This window comes from Ursus maritimus, unplaced genomic scaffold, assembly GCF_017311325.1.
Source record: "Ursus maritimus isolate PB19 unplaced genomic scaffold, ASM1731132v1 scaffold_21, whole genome shotgun sequence".
Lineage (NCBI taxonomy): Eukaryota > Metazoa > Chordata > Mammalia > Carnivora > Ursidae > Ursus > Ursus maritimus.
This window is the reverse complement of record NW_024424564.1, coordinates 49,739,298-49,760,744: the sequence shown is the minus strand read 5'-3', so window position 1 is coordinate 49,760,744 and position 21,447 is coordinate 49,739,298. Positions and strand designations below refer to the sequence as shown.

The 21,447-nt window shown below is 57.6% G+C and overlaps 1 protein-coding gene across 1 annotated transcript in view; it reads right to left on the bottom strand.

Moving 5' to 3' along the window:
- Window positions 1-1,078: 1,078 nt before the first annotated feature.
- Window positions 1,079-21,447, bottom strand: part of ACO2 (aconitase 2) — a 52,622-nt gene continuing 32,253 nt past the window's right edge. Inside the window, exons 3-18 of the mRNA XM_008702951.2 lie at window positions 18,701-18,959; window positions 15,592-15,684; window positions 11,905-12,063; window positions 11,521-11,671; window positions 10,165-10,269; window positions 9,168-9,259; window positions 8,046-8,151; window positions 6,725-6,882; window positions 6,432-6,505; window positions 5,836-5,947; window positions 4,729-4,851; window positions 4,330-4,485; window positions 3,204-3,395; window positions 2,665-2,797; window positions 2,011-2,132; window positions 1,079-1,596 (exon numbers count right to left, since the gene is read on the bottom strand). Of these exons, the coding sequence (XP_008701173.1) occupies window positions 1,459-1,596; window positions 2,011-2,132; window positions 2,665-2,797; window positions 3,204-3,395; window positions 4,330-4,485; window positions 4,729-4,851; window positions 5,836-5,947; window positions 6,432-6,505; window positions 6,725-6,882; window positions 8,046-8,151; window positions 9,168-9,259; window positions 10,165-10,269; window positions 11,521-11,671; window positions 11,905-12,063; window positions 15,592-15,684; window positions 18,701-18,959 (2,173 nt within the window). The 3' untranslated portion in view covers window positions 1,079-1,458. The remainder of the gene's footprint in view (window positions 1,597-2,010; window positions 2,133-2,664; window positions 2,798-3,203; window positions 3,396-4,329; window positions 4,486-4,728; window positions 4,852-5,835; window positions 5,948-6,431; window positions 6,506-6,724; window positions 6,883-8,045; window positions 8,152-9,167; window positions 9,260-10,164; window positions 10,270-11,520; window positions 11,672-11,904; window positions 12,064-15,591; window positions 15,685-18,700; window positions 18,960-21,447) is intronic.

Sequence of the window (21,447 nt, the reverse complement as noted above, 5' to 3'; positions counted from 1 at the left end):
TCCGTGATCTAAGGTCACCGACCTGCCACAGCTGGGACTGCATGTCCTTTCTCTCCCCAGTTCGCTCCTGCAGGTGACCTCCCCCCGTGGCAGGACTTGGAGGCTGAGAGAGTGTTGGCCTCAGGCTGGGCTCTGGGCTAAGCTTGGTGGCTCCCTAAAGTAACTGAGAGTGAGAGGCTGGCCTGGGGTAGCTGCTAGTTGTTGTCAAGTCTTGACTTGACCTTTTAGGGACAACTGCCTTTTTCCCCACCAGCATTTGGAAGGTGGGGCCTGGACTCAGCCAGGCCAGCACCGTCAGGAAAGTGGAGACGGTGGGCTTAGGTGGCCCAAGGTCTGGGCTGGTGACCAGCTGTGTTGTTCTCCTCCCGTTCCCGGCCCCCAGCAGGACAGCGGTCCCTTTCAGACCCCGGCCACTCCAGGAACACTCTGTGGGCCTGCTGGTGACGCCAGATCCTGGACGAGGGCAAACACCACCTTGCTGATTCAGCAGAAGGGCTTTGCCAGATTCCTCCTGCCTCTTCTTCACTCACTTCCACAGAACCCGCGGGCTTGTTTTAGGGCGCCCACTGGACACCGTGTTTCTGTCAGGCAAGTCTTGTGCTGAGGAAGGGCCCTCCTCAGAGCCCGCCTCCTGCTCTGGCCTTTTCTGCTCGCACAGGCCCCGGGGCACAGGGGGTGGCGGGGGTAGGTCCTGCCCATGGAGGGTGCTCCAGGGGAGGGGGCAGCTGCAGGACGATGTGGGCTGTGGGGCAGGGGACGGTGCTCGTCCGGGACAAGCCATGGCCTTGAGCGAGGTGGCCTCTAAGAAGCCGTCTGCCCCCCTCCCAGGGTGCCTGGAGGGCTAACTCCATGCCCAGAGGAAGGAGGTGCCACACGAGGGGAGCTGTGCAGCTGCTGGGGAGCAGTGGGGGGGGGGCTGCCCTGGGGGCAGGAAGGTGGGGCTGATAAGATGTGGGAAGGCCACCATCTCACGTGTCCTTCCCGGCGTGGCTAGCGGGAGCCTCTGCCCACTGGCTACAGAGACCCACCCTGAGCCCTGGAGTCGGTAACGGTACAGACACCACCACTCACACAGGGACAGTGACGGAGTTTGGGTTCTTATTTTCCTCACAAGAGCAAAAGTTTCTTTAAAATCCTTGAACCACCAGTGAAATGAGGTGGGAGAAAAACTTTAGATGGGAGTCTTGTCATCAAAAATAAATACAGTTGAATGGAGCTGCTCAAGATCTGAATCAGACTAAAAGTGGGAAGGCAGGGGGCTGGAACATTCTTTTCAGAACCCCCCCACCCCACCGTGGGTCACTCGGCGGGCTGGGGGCAGGGCGGCCAGGAGGCCCGACGGCACCGTCTCGGAGCAGGAAGCCATGGCTGGATGGGGCGGATCCAGGTCTGACGACGCGCGGACTGCACGGGGACGGGGCGGTCAGAGGAGCAGGCCGCAGGGTGCGGAGCTGGACCCTAGTGCTGCTGCAGCTCCTTCATTCTGTTCAGAGCGCTGCCGGCACGGAACCACTCGATCTGGGTCTCATTGAAGGTGTGGTTCAGGAGGATGGTCTCCTGGGTCCCGTTGGGGTGCTTGATGATGCATTTCAGGGGCTGCAGGGGGTGGGGGGAGGGGAGAGGCTCTTAGGAACATGGTCACGAAGGTGGGGCCCGCTCAGGGTGAAGGTCAGGCCATCAGGCAAACCAAGCTCTAGCCCAGGTCTGGGCATGGGCGGTCGCAATAAGACCCGGATGGCCTAACTCCAGGGCCAAGAGGGTCCTGCTCTGCATGGGCTGTTGGCCTGAGTGCTAAGCCTGAGCTAATGAGTGGGGCCTGAGCTGGCTCCACCCTTGTCTCTGGGAAGGCACTTCCTTCCCTCCAAGGGGGCTGCCTAGAGAATTTAAGGGCCCTTCCAGCTGAAACAAAGGCTCATGGGAGGAGGAGCAAGTGGGACCAGAAGTGGGTGTAGAAGGAGGGGAAGCAAGGTGGCTGTCCCTGACCCGCCCTCCTTCCCTGGCCCCCCCGACCTTGCCAGGAGTGAAGTCTTGCAGGCCCTGGATGGTCAGTTTGTCCACGGGGTGAATCTTATTGTAGTCGGCTGGGTCAGCGAAGGTGAGGGGCAGCAAGCCCTGCTTCTTCAAGTTGGTTTCTAGAAGGCAGAGGGCACACTGAGTCCCTAGAGGGCAGGGCCAGTACCCCTTTCTCTGCACAGGGAGCCTCATCAGCCTAAGAGCTTCCTTTTCTAAGCCCAGCGAGGGCTCTGGGAGAGGCACCCTGGTCCTGCCTTCTGGAGACAACTCTGAGCAGAACTACAAGGACCAGGGTGGCTACACTCCCAGTAACGGGCTACCTTCTGCCTGAGCCTATGCAAGCGTGCTGGTTTGGGTCTCCGCTGGCCTTCCCGACAGACATTCACAGTGAGAAAATCCTCTGAGCATGTGCCCTGGATTTCGGCTGCTTAGGTCTGCAAGTTTGGAAGCAAGTTCCCATCTTGGGAAGCTGTGGGCCTCGGACTCAAAGCAACTCAGAAGGGGCAGAGACTGTGGTGGAAAACGGGAGCTGTGGACACGGCCTGGGAGCCAGGCGCGTGGCTCCAGGCCTGACTCGGCCACCAGCAGGTTGGGTGACCATGGACTGCCAGTGAGGGGAAGTGGATGTGGCTGGACCCGGCTCCACCTTACCATGGATCCTGGCAAAGCTCTTGGTGATGATGGCCCGGCCCCCGAGGTGGCGAGGCTCCAGTGCTGCGTGCTCCCGGCTCGAGCCCTCCCCGTAGTTCTCGTCTCCGATCACCACCCACCGGATGCCGTGTTTCTGTCAGGCAAGTGAGGAGGCTATGAGGGAGAGGACAGTGGCCCCCTGCCTGCTGTCCCTGGGCTTCCTGAGGTTCACAGGTCAAGGGGCTAGAGAGGCCCCTCCTTACCTGTTCCCCAAGGGCTGGTGAAATCAGAGGTGAATCAGGCCCAAATCAGGCCCTGAGGGGATGGAGGGGATCAGACGAGGGCCCTGACTCTCTGCAAGGGGCATGGGGAGCTGCCACCTACCTACCAGTGCTCAGGACAGAGGCAGGCATTGGGGGAAGGCCAGAGTGGGATCAGAACAGGGTATGAGGAGGGTGATACAGGACTGCCCCCATGGCACCCTTCAACTGCAGAGCTACTGGTGTGGGCTCCTGGGGGGAGAGCACCCCTTCCCTGCGTCCCCACCAACTGGAACCCACCTTGTAGTAGCGGGCAGTGTCGGGCACAGGACCAAACTCCTGAGTGACGGCATTGCGCACGGAGTTGGCCTTGCCATTTTCAATGTTGATGGCGCCAATGAGCAGGTTATTGGAGATGTTGTCCAGGTGCCCACGGAACTTGAGCCAGGGGCCGGCGGCTGAGATGTGGTCGGTGGTACACTTCCCTTTGACCTTGGGTAGGTGAGAGAGGACGGAGGTCAGGGCACAGTGCAGGAAAGGCAGACGAAGGGAGAAGTCCTCTAGAGGCTGGCAGCAGGCCCAGCAACTGCGACCCAGGAAGGGTGACAAGGGCAGCAGGTCTGGCTTTGGACACATAGTCCGCTGCCCCAGCCCTGCCACACTTTGACCACAAGGGCTCAGGCAAGACCGTCCCGCGCCCCTCAAGGGCCCTGGGCTGCTCAGTAAGTTGTCCGGGACAGGACACTCATGGGGCAGAGGCTGGACAGGCAGGTCTGCTCACTCACCCTTCAGAACTAGGCCCCCAGGCTAGTGACGCCCGGGCAGGAAGACCAGCTACAGGCCTCATGCGGAACCCAGAGGAGCCCGAGGATGGGTCCTGATCCTGGCTGGTGACCAGTTTTATCTATCACGTGGGCTTAATACTGGCTGCCACTGCCTGAAAACCCTTAGAAAACAGCAATTCATGCCTGACATGGGTCTGAGGCCTCTGGCCACACCACAAAGGCTGGTTGTTCTAGTCAGCTCCCAAACACGGGCCAGACCAACCAATGCCCAACCGTGGGAGCAGGGGAACCCATGGCTTCTGGAGCCTGTGTGGTCAAGCCAGAGGCGTGGAGACCTGGTGCCCTTCTTGCCCTCCCTGTGCTGCATGCACCGCCCGTGGCCACTGCAGGTGGCCCTCACCAGCAGCTGCCGATGGCCGAGAGCCCCAAACACAGCTGGCCAGATCCAGCTCGGCCTGGCACGGGGCGGAGGCGAAAGGGACACTGGGCTGTGCCTGCCCCGGCTCCTCTACAGCCAGACCTCCCTCCCTGCCCCCGCCGCAGGCCTGACCTTCCCCACTGGCACCCCAGCCCTTCCTGCTGCTGAGGGCGGGGCCCTGGCAGGCCGGGCAGTTCCGCCCCCCCGCCCCCCGGCTGCTGACCTTGATGAGGATTTGCAGGTCCTCCAGGTCTTTGCCATCCCACTTGTCAAAAGGCTCCAGGAGCTGCAGGCGTTGGCTGGTGGGGCTCACATCTACTCGCTGCCCGCTGCTGTCCTTGGGAGGGTGCTGGTAGGTGTCCTGCCCAGGGTCGAACTCCTGCAGGAGGAGATCGGGACATGCTGGGTGCCCAGTCCTCAGTCCCCACGAGGACAGGCTCTTGTAGAAGGTAGCCCCCCTTCCCCCCACCCCCGCCTTCCTCCAGTGCACAGAGCTGCCTCATTCCCGCTCCCGGTGCCATCCCACCTGCCCAGGAGGGGCAGGGGCCGGCCGTGGGCATGCCGGGCAGGAGTGTCGTAGCGCCACAGCGGCTCAGAGCACGGGGTGGCAGCGCCTGCTCACCGCTCGGGGAAGCTCGTCTGCGTCCGGAGCCTCCAGCTTGAATTTCTTGCCATCCTTGCCTGTCAGGAAGTCAGTCTCTGGGTTGAACTTGAGGGTGCCCGCAATGGCCAGGGCTGTGACAATCTGGAATGGAGGTGGCCACTGCTGGTTAGGAGCAAACACCACTCCCATCCCTGCCCCCCACCCCCCAGCAGAAGCCTAGATGGAAACGGACAATGGAGCACAGGTACAGCTAAGTTCTCCACACGCAAGTCCCCCCCACAGAGGCCAAAGCTGTAAGAACGTCTCTGGGGGTGCAGGCCACTGGCCTGGACCCCCGTGCCTTCCTCAGGGTAGTCTCCTCCCTTCACAGGCATGCGCTGCGGCCCGGCACAGAAACGCTGCTGTGACAAAAATGTTCCTAAATGGGCAGCTGAAGACATGGGAGGAAGCGCCACCTCTTCAGTCATTTTTAGCAAACAAAAGTATTTCTGGAACACTCATTTAAAGTCAAAAAACGGCGCCTGGCCGGCTCAGCAGAAGAGCATGTAACTCTGTCTCGGGGTTGTGAGTTCGAGCCCTGCGCTGCATGTAGAGATTACTTAAAAATAAAAGGTCAAGAAAGACTGGCCGTGTGCTGACAATGGCTGAGGCGGAATCCCCACTGAGCCCCAGAGCACTTGGCACGGGGGGTGTTCCTAACGGAGGTCGCCTTCCGGGCTGAGACGGCGTAAGTGCTTTCCGTCCTCGCTCATGCAATCCTGACAGGATCCTGGGGCACAGAGGAGGAGAGGGACTTGGCCAAGCCCATACGACTGGCTAGAGGCAGAGCTGCCCTTTGTCTCGGGCGGAGATTCCAAGCTCCGGCTCGTGACCTAACTGTGGCCAACAAACACCTCAGACTCCTGGGCTGTGAGGGGGCTAGACAGGGAGCACCGAGGGGGCGTGACGCTTGAGGCCTGTGGCTCTTGGTTTCCACCCAGACAACCCCTTGCTCTGCGACACCAACCCTCCCTCAGGAGCCCCATAGAGTCAGACGCCTGCCCCAGGCTCCATTTTCCCCACCGACCAGCCAGGGGCAGGACCCCAGAGGCAGTCCTGGGCCACGGCCTGGCCACGCAGGCTCACCTCTGGGGACGTAACAAAGGCGTGGGTCTCAGGGTTTGCGTCATTGCGGCCTGTGAAGTTCCTGTTGTAGGAGGTGACGATTGTGTTCTTCTCCCCCTTCTTGATGTCCTTTCTGCCAGGTCAGAGGAGACAAGGTTAAGCGTGTCTGCCCTTGTCACCAAGCCCGTCCTGCCTGGCTTATGACAGAGGAGGGGGAAATGGAAAGACCCTGGAACAGCCACCTCCTCCCTGGGACTCACGCATACAGAGCAGGAGGGAGCCTGGGAGATCATGGAGGTTTGCTTGGACCGCACATAAGGCAGGTAGAGCCCAGCCCAAGGCCTGAGTTTCCTGACCTGGGGCCACTGCCTCCGTTCAAATGGCTCCATCAGAGCCCCTGGCTGCATCTGGCTTCAGCCAGTTGGCTGCTCCTTCCTCTTTACTTCCAGCCCCACTTTCCAGTCCGTCCTAGAAAAGTCTTCTAGTGTGCAGCAGCCCCTGAAGCTGGAGGCCTGGGGCTGAATCTCTTCTCTCCACCCAGTAACAGTTCCCCTCAATATCTGGGGCTCTGGACCCCAGGCCACAACGGGCTGTCCTATCAAAGGTGCACCTCTTACCTGTCCCACTGGCCAATGCAGGGGCCACAGGCATTGGCCAGGACGATGCCGCCCACTTCCCTTAGGACTTGTGCCTGCAGAGAGGAGGACAGGGAAAGGTCAGGGGTAGGCTGGTGGCTGACTGGCAGGGTGGGTCAGCAGCTTGAGTGATGAAGAGCCGTTCTGGAACCCTGGGGCAGCTGCGGGGGATCTTGTACCCGCCCCAGCTGACAAGGCTATGGCTTGTCCTGCCCGAAGCCACGTTGCTCAGCGGTGGGGAGGGGGAGCCAGGGGCAGGGCGTGTGGGCACTCACATAGCCGTCCCGCTCAATGGTGGCACGGATCTGCTCAGAGCCTGGTGTGATGGTGAACTGAGACTTGCACTTAAGTCCATGGGCCAGCGCCTGCTTGGCCACGGCTGCCGAGCGCCCCATGTCCTCATAGCTGGAGTTGGTGCAGCTGCCGATCAGACCTGGTGCATTGTGGGCGGTGGGGCCAGGGGTCAGGACCAGAGGTCTCCACCTGACCTCAACTACCCAGACCTGGTCAAGAGTTTGCCAACCGTGCTGGGCCTGGGGCTGTTCTTAACGGACACCAGTTGGAAGCAGTCCAACCTCCTCACAACACAAGATGGGCTGCTCCATGGCCCAGCCGTTCAGGGGAAGACGATGTGGCCAGTGGAGTGAGTCGGAGGGCTCACTCCAGAACACCGACAGTGACCACGGCTGGCTCAGGCCTATTACGAGACAGTAAGTTTCTTCTTTTATACTTTTGAGTATTCTCTCTTTTTTTAACTGCTTTATCATCAGGGAGAAAAAGAATTGTTTTTTTAAAGTCTCTGACACTTATGCAAAACATCAATAAAGACTGGATGACATATTATTGATAGACCTCAAGACAGTCTCACTCATCAGTAGAGCAATTTGCTTCTGATGAAACCACCACCGTTTTTTCACATTTGCTTCAACTGTGGAGGGTGATACACTACGCAGCACTGTTTATGCCAGACACTGCGGAAAGCTCTTTGCGTGCGTTAACTCGCCCCCACCCCCAACATTTACAGGTAAACACAGTATCGCCCTCATTTTCCAGACAGGAACTGACGCACAGGTGGGTAACGTAACTTGCTCAGGGTCCCCCAGCTCTGTGGTACCCGAGCCAGATTCAAGCCGAGGCCACCTGGCTGCATGGTCCACGTCCAGTCACACTATCCGGTGACAAGAGCGGGTGCCAGTCATAATGACATGTCAGCGTGCCCGTATACGTAAAGCATGTGAACGGAAATCAGGCGACGGGGCTGGGCTGAGGAAATGTTTGTAAAACAAAAGTACCCACGTCAACATGTACACATCCGCAGAAAGAACCCCTCCAGGCGCTCCTCGAGCTGGTTTCTGGCTGGGGGTTAAGAAGAGCTTTAAAAATTCATTTGTGAATATTTGCTACAATGAGCACATATTTATTTTTACCAAGAAAAAGTGACTTTCTTAAAAAGCCACAAAGAAGAAACAAACTATTTCAGAAAGCGCCTGGTCCCTTTAGGAAGTGGCCCACTGTGAGCGCGGGCAGGCGTGTACAGCCCTGGGCAGGCCCCCCGGTCCCGCAGCCTGTGAAGCCGACGGGGTGGAAGGTACTCACCCACTCGGATGTCCAGAGGCCATCCTTCCTTCTCGGCCACGGCGCCGACTTCTGCCACAGGGTGAGCCAGGTCAGGGGTGAAGGGCCCATTGATGTGCGGCTTCAGCTGAAGAAACAGAAAGGGGAGAGAACAAATTGTAGAGCGTGGAAATCTTAGACTGTTCTCCAGAGGCTCCGTGGCTCCCACTCCCCCAGGTCCTCACAGAGGACCCGGGAAGCCAACTTCTAGCTCAAGCCCATGAAAGACCTGAGCGGTGGGCACCAGCCCCAGGATCCCCCCGACCCCGTGAGGCTCCTGCTGTCTCCACTGTGCAGATGGAGGAGATGGCGTGCCTCGCTCGAGGTCACAGAGTAGGAGATGGCAAGAGCATGGAATGCATGAAGCACGTCGGCGTCAAGAGTCCACAGTCTCCGACGCTGTGATGCTCTGTAATCAATCTTAGGACAAAAATAAACTTAAAGCCAGGTGCTTCGTCTGTGGTCATACTTACCAATAAATGCAAAGCACTTAGCAAAGCGCCTGCACACAGCTCTCAACACATGTGCCCAATTGTTACCACGTGAATTAGCGCATTCAAGTCCCACGGCCACCTGAGATTTTCCACTTGATGAAGTGAGGCTAAAAGAGGCTGAGGAACTTGCTCAAGGTCACAGGCTTAAGTTGGCAGGGTCAGGAATTAGGATTTGAACTCATGAAGACTGGCTTCAGGGACTAAACCCTCAACCAGTCTACTCGGCTGCTTCCTTTCCTCCAGCCTGCCTTTCCTCCGGCCTTCCAGACACTCACTCTGGTCTGCAGGTCTCAGGGTGCCAAACCCTGCCCAGGCCTGGGAATCTTGGGCCATGACCTCTGAACTCAGACAACAAAGCAAACTCCAGGGCAAAATCTTGGCTTCGGCTAACGCCGAGGTGGAGGCAAACTGCGCCAGTTTCTGAATGACCAGCCCCAGCCGCGTCTCCCACCCAACTGCAACCTGATTTGGGCAGCAGTTTGCAGGGGCACTGGGGAACCAAAGGCCCAACTACCCTGCTGGGTGTGCAGGCAGAGCCCCCTAGAAGTCCCCAAATGCGAACTGGACACCCCACCCTCAGAAATTCCTTGGACCCAACTGCCTTCCTCACCTCGTTGAGGTTAATTTCAATCAGCTGGTCATAATGGCAGCCAGGGTCAGGTACCAAGTGATCCTTATATTCATCAGCTAGTTTGGCAATGTCTGAAACCAATAAGGGAGGGAGATTAAAGCATGTGGGACAGAAATTGGTCATGATACCGACCATCTGACCATCCATCCATCCATCCATCCATCCATCCACACAGCCATCCATCCGAGTCAGTTCCCTGGCACCTGATAAGCTGGGCCATGGGCACTGACCGAGCAAACAAAGGAACAATGGAAACAGCTGCCCTCCGGGAGCACGCAATCTAACGAAGGAGCTATCAAGGAGCTGGAAGTGACAATGTGCTACAGGAACAACGGACGTTCAGAGCCAGGGAGGGCTTCCTGAAGGTAAGAAGCACTGCATTTTCAAGGAGAAGGTACCTGACAGAGAGAGGGACGGGACTGCCAGGTAGGACTCCATGTGCTCAGCGCTTGGAAGCTACTGGATAAACTCTCCCTATGACCCCTGACCTCTGGTTCCACCACCCACCCCTGTTCACCTCCCTTCAGAGGCCCTGTTTCTTCCTCTGAGCTTCAAAGAAGCCAAGCTGGAACCTCAGGGAAATTGTGGGGGAGAAAGTGGTTCTGGTTCCAAATGTTTTCCTCCTACTGGGCAGGAATAAACAAAAGAACCGTGTCCTTTCTGGAGTTTCCTGTAGGGGGCACCAGGGACCAGACCACAAAAACCCTTTCAGGTGGAACTAAATTCCAATCCCAAGGCAGAAGTATCTCAAACTTAGATGCCAGGCCCTTCGAGAAGCTGTTGGAGCCGCAGACACCCTACTCAGAAACAGTACCACACACACACACACACACACACACATAACTTTTCACACCCCTTTGGGGGCTTCTCAGGGCCTTTGAAGTCAGTCTGGAAACACGAGATTAAAGACCCCTGCCCCGAAGGGAAAGGTCTAGCTCAAGGGTCTCCACGCAACACGACTGTCCTGCCGGCTCACCCTCCCGGCCTGTCTTGCTCAGGTACTTCTTCATCCTGTGGTTGTAAGGGAACACTGACGTCGTGGCGCCGATTTCTGCCCCCATGTTGCAGATTGTCGCCATACCTGTAGAGAAACAGAGCCTGTGAGGTGGCCAGAGCGGCTGGGCATGGGTCCCACACACACCCCCAATGTGTGTGCGCACACACCTTCACCCGGCTCACGCAGTCCTCTAGTGGCAGCAGGCAGGCTCGTCCCTCATGGCCCAGGGTTAAAACCAAGGCGGGCAGAGAGAACGCAAGATTCAGCCCCTCCCAGCCCGGTTCCAGTTCTGGGCCTGCGGTCCCGCTCAGCAGACCAGACGGCCACCGTGTACTGAAGGCTGACCCGGCCAGACTGCTCAGCCATTACTATGGCCATTTTGCAGGTGAGCGAACCGGCTCAGGTCCAAGGTCATGCCATAAAGCAAATGCAGGTGCTGGCATTCAGGTCTAGGTCCACCTGCCTGGTGTCCAGGTCTGCCCTCCTTTCAGCCACACCACGGTGCTATGTGGAAATGTTTCTGGGTCTCAGGTTTTCCAGCAATAAGACTGGAAGGACATCCACTGTCTGGACCACAGAGCCTCACACAGAACTGGTAAGGCTTACAGCTGTCCTGACTGTATCGGGACACTAGCTCATGGGGTTGCTGGGGCATGGGACTAGGACTGTTATCAACTTCCAAACTGAGCTGTCCAAAGGTAGTAGGTAAGAGACTGAGCCCCCACCTCTGGAGGGGTACAAGGGCCAGCTGGACAGGGGCCCTGTGGGGCTGCTGTGGAACTGAGGCAGGCACCTGGGGAAGCCTGGACTGGACCACCCGGAAGGTTTGTTCCAAGTATGCACTCCTGTGGGCCCAGGCATTGAAGCCAGGTCACCTGGAGTGATGAGTAGAAGGGGCCGGCTCCTACTTACTTGGTCTTGGAGCCTAGCAGGTGGTGATAAGACTAATTCAAGTGAAATGAGTGAGGTTCTAGGGAAGATGTGGGAATGGGGCTGCTTTGTGAAGGAAGCCCGATTCCCACCACTGCCTCTGTCCTCTCTGGCGTATTCCCTTTCTGGATCACCCAAGGTAGCCCAGTGCCATGACAGCCGAAGCTGGTGCAGCCCCTAACTCTGCATGGCCACAGAGAAGGCACACGCCTCCCAGAGGAAGCCACCATCTCTTCCTCTGTTTACTGAGGGCCTTGACTAGATTAATACCCGCCCCCCACCTCTAGGTGTCCATCCAAGCCCCAAACTGCATGGATTCTCAGGGGAAGGCCATTCACTGCTTCCATGGCTCAACTACAGGCCCAGCACAGGCCGAGCGCCACATCACATGCCCGCCCTCCTCACCGGTGCAGGAGATGGAGTCGACACCAGGCCCGTGGTACTCCACGATGGCGCCCGTGCCACCTTTCACCGTGAGGATACCCGCCACCTTTAGGATCACGTCTTTGGGGGAGGTCCAACCGGACAGCGAGCCCGTCAGCTTCACGCCAATCACCTGCAGAGGTGGAGCGAGAGCAATTACAGGCGCCGTGTGTCCCGCTCCAACCAGGCAGCCGAAGGGTCTGCCCGCTGGGATTCCCATGCCTGCTTACTCACCCCTGCCTCTCTCTCAAAGAGATCGGAGCCTGAACTATTCCATCATCCCTTCTGGGTCTCACAGGCTCCTATGTCTCCCCACCAACCACCCCTCTGCAGCCACCCCTGAAAGAGCCCTTCCCTACTCCTCACCTTGGGGCACTTCAGCTCCCAGGGGATCCCGGCCATGACGTCCACTGCATCAGCACCCCCGACTCCAATGCAGATGCCCCCCAGGCCACCGCCATTGGGGGTGTGGGAATCAGTGCCAATCAGAAGAACCCCAGGGTATGCATAGTTTTCCAGAATGATCTGAAAAGGAACCCAAGATCTTCAGCCTGAAAGCCCTCATCAGAGAACGGAGGTAGGGACCAAAAGGGGTCGGCAAAGTTGCTCCCTGGGCCATTCCCAGGCACCCCTCCAGGACAGGGCCTCTCAAGTGTGGCTGGAAGACAGACAGGGAGCCCGGGCTCCGGACGAGCTCCGACAGTCCTCGACTGTCTGACTTGGGCTTGCAAGTGCTTCCTCGTGCCCCAGTGTCCGTGTCTGCGGCACAGTACTGAGAACACCGGCACTGCCTTGACCCCAGGATCACGGTGAGAACTGGATGAGCAGGCATACAGCGATGTGTCCTGTGACATGTGTGACTGTCTACAGTGCTCACACCACTCCCCATCTCACGTGGCCAACTGCATGGCACGTGCCTACTGGGCTTCTTGGGGGATAAGAGGACCCGGCTCCAGTGTCCACAAGGAAGCACTGGAGACCCGACAGGAGCACAGGCTGAGCTCTTCTGCTGCTGCACTGAGAGAAGTATGGACGACGCTCCCCCACCCCAGAGGCCTGCAATGGCTCTGAGAACTGAAGTGACTTGCTCGTGTAGATGCGGCCCTGCCTCCTCCTCCCCTTTCCTGTTTCACAGTGGCTCCTTCATCGAGGGCCTCCTCCCAGCTTGGGAAGGTGCTGGCAGTGAGCATTTCCCCAAAACATCTGATTCCGGAGGTACCGCTATCCCAGTGCAGCCCTGCCCCCCATCCAGGTGCCAGAGGCTGCAGGATGTTACTGGAAAAGCTCCGGCCAAGAGGCCCTCAGTCTGAGCCGCAGCCCGACCGCCTGCTAGTAGGTGTGAGACCTCAGGCAAGTCACTTCACCTTCCAGGCCTGTTTCCTCATCGACAGAAGTAGCCAACAGCGCTCACAGTGATAACTCAACGAGATCATGTGTATTAAGCTGTAATCGTGCCCGGGGGAGGCAGTATTTCTGTTTATTATTTTGTAGCACACACTCGGATGTTGGGAAGGGCAAAGGAGGTCAGGGAGGTGAAAGGCTCCACGGATGGTCGGGCCTGCCCCTGGTGGACAGGCACCACGGAATATTACAGAAACCCCAGGGCCCCTGCCCTGGGACACACGCCTCTCAGCAGACTCAGCAAGGTGTGAGGGGTCTTGCCTCTCAGGATTGCCCTCAGCTAGAAGGCTGGTTCCTTCGCCAGGAAGGCGGCAGCTGGCGGGGAGAAAAGGCCAACAGAGAGGAAATCCTGGACAAACAACTGTTGGACAGGATATTGCTCAACTGTCTCAGTTCTCTGGCCTCCTTGCCCCAGCCACAAACAGAAGTTTAAAACTAGTTAACAGAAGGCTCCTCAAAGTTCTGAAAGTCTGATCCATGAGGACTAGACACACAGAATTCAGTGTAGTCCACACAGTGTAGACCACCAATATGGCCCATGTCCAAAAGGAAGGGGTTAGTGCAGACCCGAGGACTGCAGAAAGTGTCACAAAGAAGCTGGGTGACAGTGACCTCCACAGTCAGCTGGATGTGGATAGCGGAGGGGAGGAGAAGTGTATGTTAGCCACCCACCCACCTGACACGTGCACACTGAGGACCTAGTCTGTACCCACCTGCCCCTAGCCCAGAACTACAGAGGAATCAGTAAAGTACGGTCTCTGTCCCCAGAGCACACGGTCTGGTGCAGAAGCACCTGGCACATACGGCGGTCACAATGTGAAGGGGCCCCACAGACGATCACACAAGGGGGCTCTAATGCCCGGCACAAGGGAGGGCAGGGGGGCTTCACAGGGGTAACCAAAAGGCAGAGATGTGGAGGAGGAAGGATATGCCAGGCCTGGGCACAGGACACTCAAGGCAGAGGGAAAGGGGTTAAGGTTTGGTTTGGACATGGTGGATGAAAGCTGCTGATGGCCTGACAGCAAGGGGGAGAGAAAATCAAAGCTGCAGAGATGAGAGGCTTCATGGGAGTTTTCTTTTTAAAGGAAAAAATAGGAGCACCTGGGTGGCTCAATCAGTTAAGCATCTGACTTCGGCTTAGGTCATGATCCTGGGGTCCTGGGATGGAGCCCCGTGTCGGGCTCCCTGCTCAGTGGGGAGCCTACCTCTCCCTCTCCCCCGCCCCTCCCCCCACGTGTGCGCTTGCTCTCTCTCAAATAAATAAATAAAATCATTTAAAAAATAAAAATAGGGGCACCTGGGTGGCACAGTTAGGCGACCGACTCTTGGTTTTGGCTCAGGTCATGATCTCAGGGCCCTGGGATCAAGCCCCACGTTGGGATCCGCGCTCAGTGTGGCCCCTGCTTGAGATTCTCTTCTCCCTCTGCCCCTCCCCCCACACTCTCTAAAATAAATAAGATCTTTTAATTAAAAAAAATAAAAATTAAAAATAATAAAAATAATAAAATAATAATTTAAAATAAAGGAAAAAAGATATCACCCTATACACTTGGCTGGCGGCCAGGGGCAGCTGTGAGCTGCCATCACTCATAGCCCCAAACTTTGGCCCAAGAGCTGCCCAAAAGGCCTGGGTATTTGTAATGGGGTAGAAAGGGAGACACTTAGATTGGGGTGCCCTTTGCAATGGAAGTCCAAAGTTGGGTCTACCTGCCTCCCTACCCTGCCGCTGAGAGAGGCTTTCTACACCCTGCAGACAGATGCGACCTGCCATTCCCAAGCAGTCCCTTCCTGGCAAGGGCAAAGGCTCGAAAGGGCAGAGCAGTGATCCGTGGGCTCTGGTTTCGGAGCGGGGCAGTGCGGGAGCCCATGCAGGGTCAGATTACAGCCTGACTCAGCTCATCGTGAAGGAGGCCTGGGATGGAGGTGGGGGAAGGGTCACCTTGGAGAGGTGCAAAGAGGCAGGTCTCGCACATACAGGATGGACGGCAAATGGACACATGAACCAGTGCACACCCCACAAACGAGTCACCTTGGATGAAAGTGAAGCACCCATCTCCCTAGAAACACGCACGCACGCACTTGCAGAGACAAACATCGCCCATCAAAAGATCATCCATCCTTCAGGAGACCCCAGAAGAACTCCTGGCTGACACAGCCATGTGACCCAGGGTACCTCCATCCTACAGAATAAGGTGCCAAAAGGGGCCAGAAAGACCCTGAGGAGTGCTACGTGCACTGAGCGGGGGAGAACCCCTGGTGGGACGGGAGGCGCGCCAGCAGCACACGGTGCAGAGGACTGGCTCTGGGGCCAGACTCCTGGATGCAAACCATGCCTGTTGTCGTTGAGCAAGTGGATTAACTTCTCTGTGCCTCAGTTTCTTCATCTGTAAGGACAGATAATGAAACCAGCTGCCCCGCAGAGTTGCGGTGAACAACGAGTAGTTGTTATCTGTCAAGTGCTCGGTCTAGTGCCTGCACACAGAACGCGCCCGTCCAATGTCAGCTATCCATGCGACAAGGGGTAACACTATACAAAACAACACAAGCCCTCCACCCTTCTGAGCCTCTGGCTTTCCCCTCCTGTAGGCCAGGAGCTGCTCTCTGGTTCCCTAAGGGCCCTGCCCCAGAAAGGCAGGCCAAGCCCTGCTTTACCTGGTGAATGATTCCAGAGCCAGGCCTCCAGAAGCCCACGCCATACTTGGCACCCGCGGTTGCCAGGAAATTATACACTTCCTGGTTTATGTCCTATTAAGACAAATCAATAACCAGAGCATTAGTAACACAGTGTGTGTCTGGAACGACCCTTGCTCACCCCCCCGCCCCCCCGACTCTGAAATGCTGGCGCTCTCCCGGAGGCCTTCTACAAATAATTCCAAAAGGACCTGGGTGTTGGCCCAGTCTCAGCCGGCTAACCTAGAGAGAAAGGCAAGGGAGCAGAGACAGAGCCTCAGTTCCGTGACACCGGGCCAGGGAGTGGGTCTGGCACAAGTCCCTTCTCTACCCTGACCTCAGTTTCCTTATTTGTAGAAGGAGCTTGGCTACATCATCTCCAAGGGTCTCTCTGGCACTCAAGTCCTCAGCCAAGGCCAGCGGTGAGGGGCACACCACCACAGGACCGTCTAACTGGGATATGGTGTCGGGGGAAGGGCGCTGTCAAGGGGAAGCAGTGGGACCAGGCGGGCGCTCCAGTCCCCCTGCAGCTCACGCAAGTTCTGATTCTCCACCTAAGCCTCGACGCTCATCTAAGGATGTCAGTAACCCAGGCTGCTGTTTACGGAACGCCCACTGCACTGCACACCCGCACAATCCGTCCCACGAAAGAGGGAAGGTACTGACATCAAGGTCACCTTACAGAGGCAAAAACAGAGGCTCAAAGGTGAAATAACTTGCTGGAGATCCAGAATTGAATCCCATGTGCAGCCACATAACCCAAGAGTTACATTCTAGAACAAAACAGAGCTACCTCCCTTATAAGGAAGAGGACATCTGGGAACACCAGCGTCTGGCACGTTCTAGGTGCTCAATATTTGTAATATGTTTCATGGGCCCCAAATGAAAGACCATGTTCTAAAATGCAGACTTCAACAACACAACAGGACGGGCTGTGCCCACTCTAACTGGAATTGGAAGGTGGCTTCCTCAGTGGGCAGGGAAGGCTTCCTAGCACAGCTGATGTGAGGTCAAAGTTTATCTGGAAGACATGGGATCTTCCTGGACAGGGGAGACTCCAGTGACAAAAGGGATGGGGCCAGGGAAGACTACACAGACTCCCAAAGGACGAACCAGGCAGTGAGACGTGCTGGCCTCTGGGCATGGGAGACCCATGCTCCAAGGCAGAGGGGGCTCACTGCCAGCTCCCTGCCCTCAATAAATCACCCTCAAGACCACGCAGACTCCTTCATTTAAACTCCAGATCAACCGTGCGTCCTTCTGAGGCCCACTGGGTACCCCCGGCAAAAGAAGAGCACACAAAACACTCGGGCCCCCGGAGCGGTCTCTCTGACTAATAATTACTGAGACCGCTCCTTCATTCAGTCAGTCGCTTACAACTTGGCACCAAGGGCAGGGGGCAGTGGTTGTGTGTCTGGGTGCGTGTTCCCGTGTCTGGGCAAGCGGTGGCAGTGGCAGAGGGTGACAGAATGGTGCAGCAGAGTCTCGGCCTGAAGTCAGCCTAGAGCCTTCTCTGGCTATGTGACCCTGGACAGGTCACTCTGCCTCTATGGTCCCCAACCAGAGGGACTCTACAAATATACGTAAATCCGACCATAACCTTCCTCTGCTTAAGCCCTTTGGGGACTCCCAGGATGGTGCCCGTGGCCCTTAAGGCCCTGCCTGGGCCTGCCCCCCGTCCACCTCATACCACCCTCTTCCACAGGCCCCCTTTCAACTCCACAAATGCATCAAGTTGCTTCCTGCCTTGGGGTTTTTATATACACTGTTCTGCCTAGAATGTTCTTCCTCCAGTTACTATCAGCTTATCTGCGCCTGTTTCAGCTTACATGTCACATCCTCAAATGGCTGTCCCTCCCCGCCCCGGTCTAAATTAGACGTCTTTCTTATACTCTCACAGAGTCCTACGTCTCCCCTTCATAAGATCTATCCGAATCGGCAACTACCTGCTTGTGCGATGGTTTAGCGTCTGTCTCCTACAGACCCGTCTTGTTCACACTGCGTCCCCAGCGTCCAGCACAGTGCCTAGCACATGATCAGTGTTCAGTAAACACTGAAATCTTACGATCCTGTGAATCTCATCTCCAGAAGGTAGATTCTGAATCCATAAAGTCAAGGGAGGGCGAGACCCTGAAAACGGTGGCCCAGCAGTGGGCAGTCAAGTCACCCGCAGGGCTGGAGAGGACCCTGTTCCTGGCCTGCCCCGGCAGCGCAGGGGCCCCTGTAACACTGCCGCTGCTAACAGGGAAACCTCTGGCCAGCAGGCCGGGCTCTTTCAGCAGAGTAGACAAAAGCTACTGGCAGCCAGGACCCAGACTGACAGGCCAGGGTGGGAAGTGAGGGCTCGAGTGGGAAAACGGAGTGTTTCCCATGGGTCTGAGAGGCTCTGGGAGCTCTGCTGACCCTGGGAGCTGGAGCACGTTCAGTGGCAGCCCAGCCAGCATTCAGCTCCTGCCAACGGCCCCCCCAAGAGGGGTGCCCACTTCCACGGCAGGGGGTGGAAAGGGCGGAGGTCCCGAGCTGGCAGAGATCCGCTGTGGTCGAGAGCAGGCATGCACAAAGGTACCACAGGCAGAGGCTGGGGGAAGGAGCAGGAATCTTATTTCATAAGGAAGGCTGGGCGGAATTCAAGGAAGAAAACTATTCCACGTGGCACACGGCCACTTCTACCTCATGAAGCAAACTCCCAGAAGAAAGCCCCCCACGGAGGCCAGTCAGTAAGAGAGAGCACTTAAGACAGGGGTCGGCCAACAGCGCGGGTGAGCGCACGGGTGAGGCAGGCAGGAGGGGAAATTTAAGCTACCCTCTTGTACCGGAACCTGGTGTCTGCATCATTTTTCTAACAGAACAGAAAAATGACCACCAAAAAATGCCTTCAATGTGAGAAGATTAAGGATGATTTGGGGGGTTTTGTTTTGTTTTTAGCCTTTCTCTGTATTTTCTAACATCCTCACAATAGGCAAATGGTATTTTCAAAGTTAGGAAAGAGCAAAAATGTTTAAAACAAGACTACACCAAGAAGCCTAGCTTAAGGCCTCTGCCTCTCGTCCCACGTCACACACACTATAGCCCGATGCCCCCTTCAGCTCACCTTGGCCCGGCGCAGGTCCTTCTCACCCCCGAGCTGGGCCTCGATCAGGTGGTCGCAGTGGATGGTGGACGGCACGGCCACCTTGGGCAGTCCGCTGCTGATGAACTGCAGCATGGCCATCTGGGCCGTGGCGTCCTGCATGGCCACGCGGTCGGGCCGCAGCCGCAGGTACGTCTTGCCCCGCTCGATTTCCTGTTTGGCTGGGTCATCCAGGTGTCCGTATACGATCTTCTCTGAGAGGGTCAGCGGCCGGTTCAATCTGGGGGGAGAGGGAGGGGTGCCGGCTGCAGGATCCCCTGCCCACCCACAGCCACGCCCTCTCCGTCCCACGGCAACCCCGACAGTGGGCAGGGATGGGGGCGCCTGCGCTCCACGAGGGTGGGCACGCATCAGTCCTGCTCGCTGTGGTCCTTCCGGCACGCGGCACTCACCAGGTGCTCCAAAATTACCCGATGAGTAAGTGACAACATCCCAAGAGGTGGGCGGGGTTGTTTTTTCCTAAAGGAAAGCTGCTTCTCCAGCATACTGCCCACTGCCTGAGGGGCAGCTATCGCGCGCACACCTCACGATTTAACCCTCGTCGCACCCTTGTCATTTCATCAAACAAGCAAGAGGGAAGGGAGACAGCAGAGTGGTGGTGACAGCTCGCAGCCAGAGCCTTGCTTTGGATCCTCTAATTCTCTCTGTCCTCGGCCACCTCCCCTGTGCCCTCAGCCCCAGGAAGACACAGAGGACCCCACCAGCATGCCCCTCACCCAGCCTGCCCCGCCACCACCCACAACCCTCTGCTGCTCCCACTGTGGTGCTACAGCCTTTTCCATCAGCCCTACTTGCTCTCGCCCCCTTCAGACAGGCCTGGCTGTCAGCTCTGAGAACAGAAACCCAGTCACCGCCTCCAGCCCCTCAACGAGACCCTCTTCCCCAGACCCCCTCTCCCTGCAGGTCCCACCCCCTTTCCTCCTCACGGCCAAAGGGGCAGTCCAACCCCAGCTCCTGGGGAGGTGCACCCCTGCCGGGCCTTTGGGGGCCTCCTCCTCACCAGCTGCCCCTCCCCCGCCAGACTGCGCTTGGCACAGCTCACCCCCCAACCACCCACCCGGAGGCCCCCTGCTGCCGCCCACTCACCCTGGCGCCCCCCCACCCCCAGCAGGCTCCCCTCTGTCGGCCGAGACAGCCCGGGCTGGGCCCCACCCGCGCCTCCCAAACCCGAGGCCTCCTGGGAAGGGGTGCAGCGCTCTCACACCCAACCAGCCAGGAAAGAAAAGAAGTACGAAACTAAGGAGCCGGAGGCCCTGCCCCTATCGCTAGCCCCCGGGTGCAGCCGTCCCAGCCGCTGCTCGCTCTCCTCGGGGAGCGCGGCCCCCCACCTCTCAAGCCCGGCGCTCGCACGGGAACGAGGGGACAGCTGGCACTTCCATGGCACTTGTTTTTAAACAGCTTTACTGAGGTGTCAGTGGCAGGCCATCAACCGCGCATATCTAACGTACACACTGAGTCCTGACATTGTGTATACACCTGTGACTCAGCGCCGCGCGCAGGACAGTGAACACGTCCGTCAGCCCCGAGAGTTTTCCTGTGCCCCTCGGTCATCCCCCCGCCTGTCCCCATCCCCGGAGCAACCGGTGACCGGCCTTCTGTCACCACAGATTCATTTCCTCACAGCTCGTGCTTTTAGCTCAGCGGGGCTCCAAGCGCTTTAATGTACGCGGGGCCCCGGCTCCTCAGGACACGGACGAGGAGACCGAAGCGAGGTGAAGGGACCCGGCCGGGTCACCAGCCAGCGAGGGGCAGAGCCAGCCTGCGTTCCAGCCCCTCACTCCCCCACGGATCCAATCCCGGGAGCAAGAGCTGCCTGGGCTGCTGGCTCTGCGGACAAGAGCGGAGCAACGGGCAGTTCCGAAAAGCTCTACAGTTCTGCTGTCGTGAGAACCTCGCATAAAAATAGCCCCGGCCTGAGGGACAGCCTGCCCCCTTTCGGGGCCTGCTAGGCGGTGTAGGGGCAGTGACTCACTGCAGAGCCAGCCCCTTTCCCGGCCCCAGGGGAGACGAAAAATAGCACAAAGACCTTGACAGCAAATGCCTGAAGTTGGACCAAAAAGCCTGACAATGACAAAAGCCTCAGGACGAGTTCAGCACCACATTTCCTTCAGGATAAACTGGGGGTGGCAAAATGGGTCCTCTGTGTCCAACTGTCCCTCTGCTTTACTGGATGACAGAGACCTAATTTCCCAAGAACAGAATCGGGCCCCTTCTGTCACGAACACGAGGCAGAGGAAGAGTCCCTCTGCAAGTCCCCTGGCCTTCCACAACATTCTTACATTTTCATCCACTCATCTCTGTTTTGAAGAGCCTCCCCTGTAACCAGCTCCCAGGGTGCTGCTGACTCATGGACCACATTTTGAGGAGTAAGGCCTACACCAACCGAAATGGAATCGGGGCCCAAGTATTGGTAGTTCTAAAAGTTTCCGAGGTGGGGCGCCTGGCTGGCTCAGTCGGGGGGGGGGCATGTGACTCTTGATCTCAGAGCTGTGAGCTCAAGCCCCATGTTGGTTGAAGAAATTACTTAAAAATAAAATCTTTTAGGGGCGCCTGGATGGCTCAGTCGGTTAAGCGTCCGACTCCTGGTTTTGGCTCAGGTCCCTATCTCAGGGTCTTAAGATCCAGCCACACATCGGGTTCCCAGCTCAGGGTGGAATCTGCTTGAAATTCTTCCCCCTCTGCTCCTCCCCCTGCTCGTGCATGCGCTC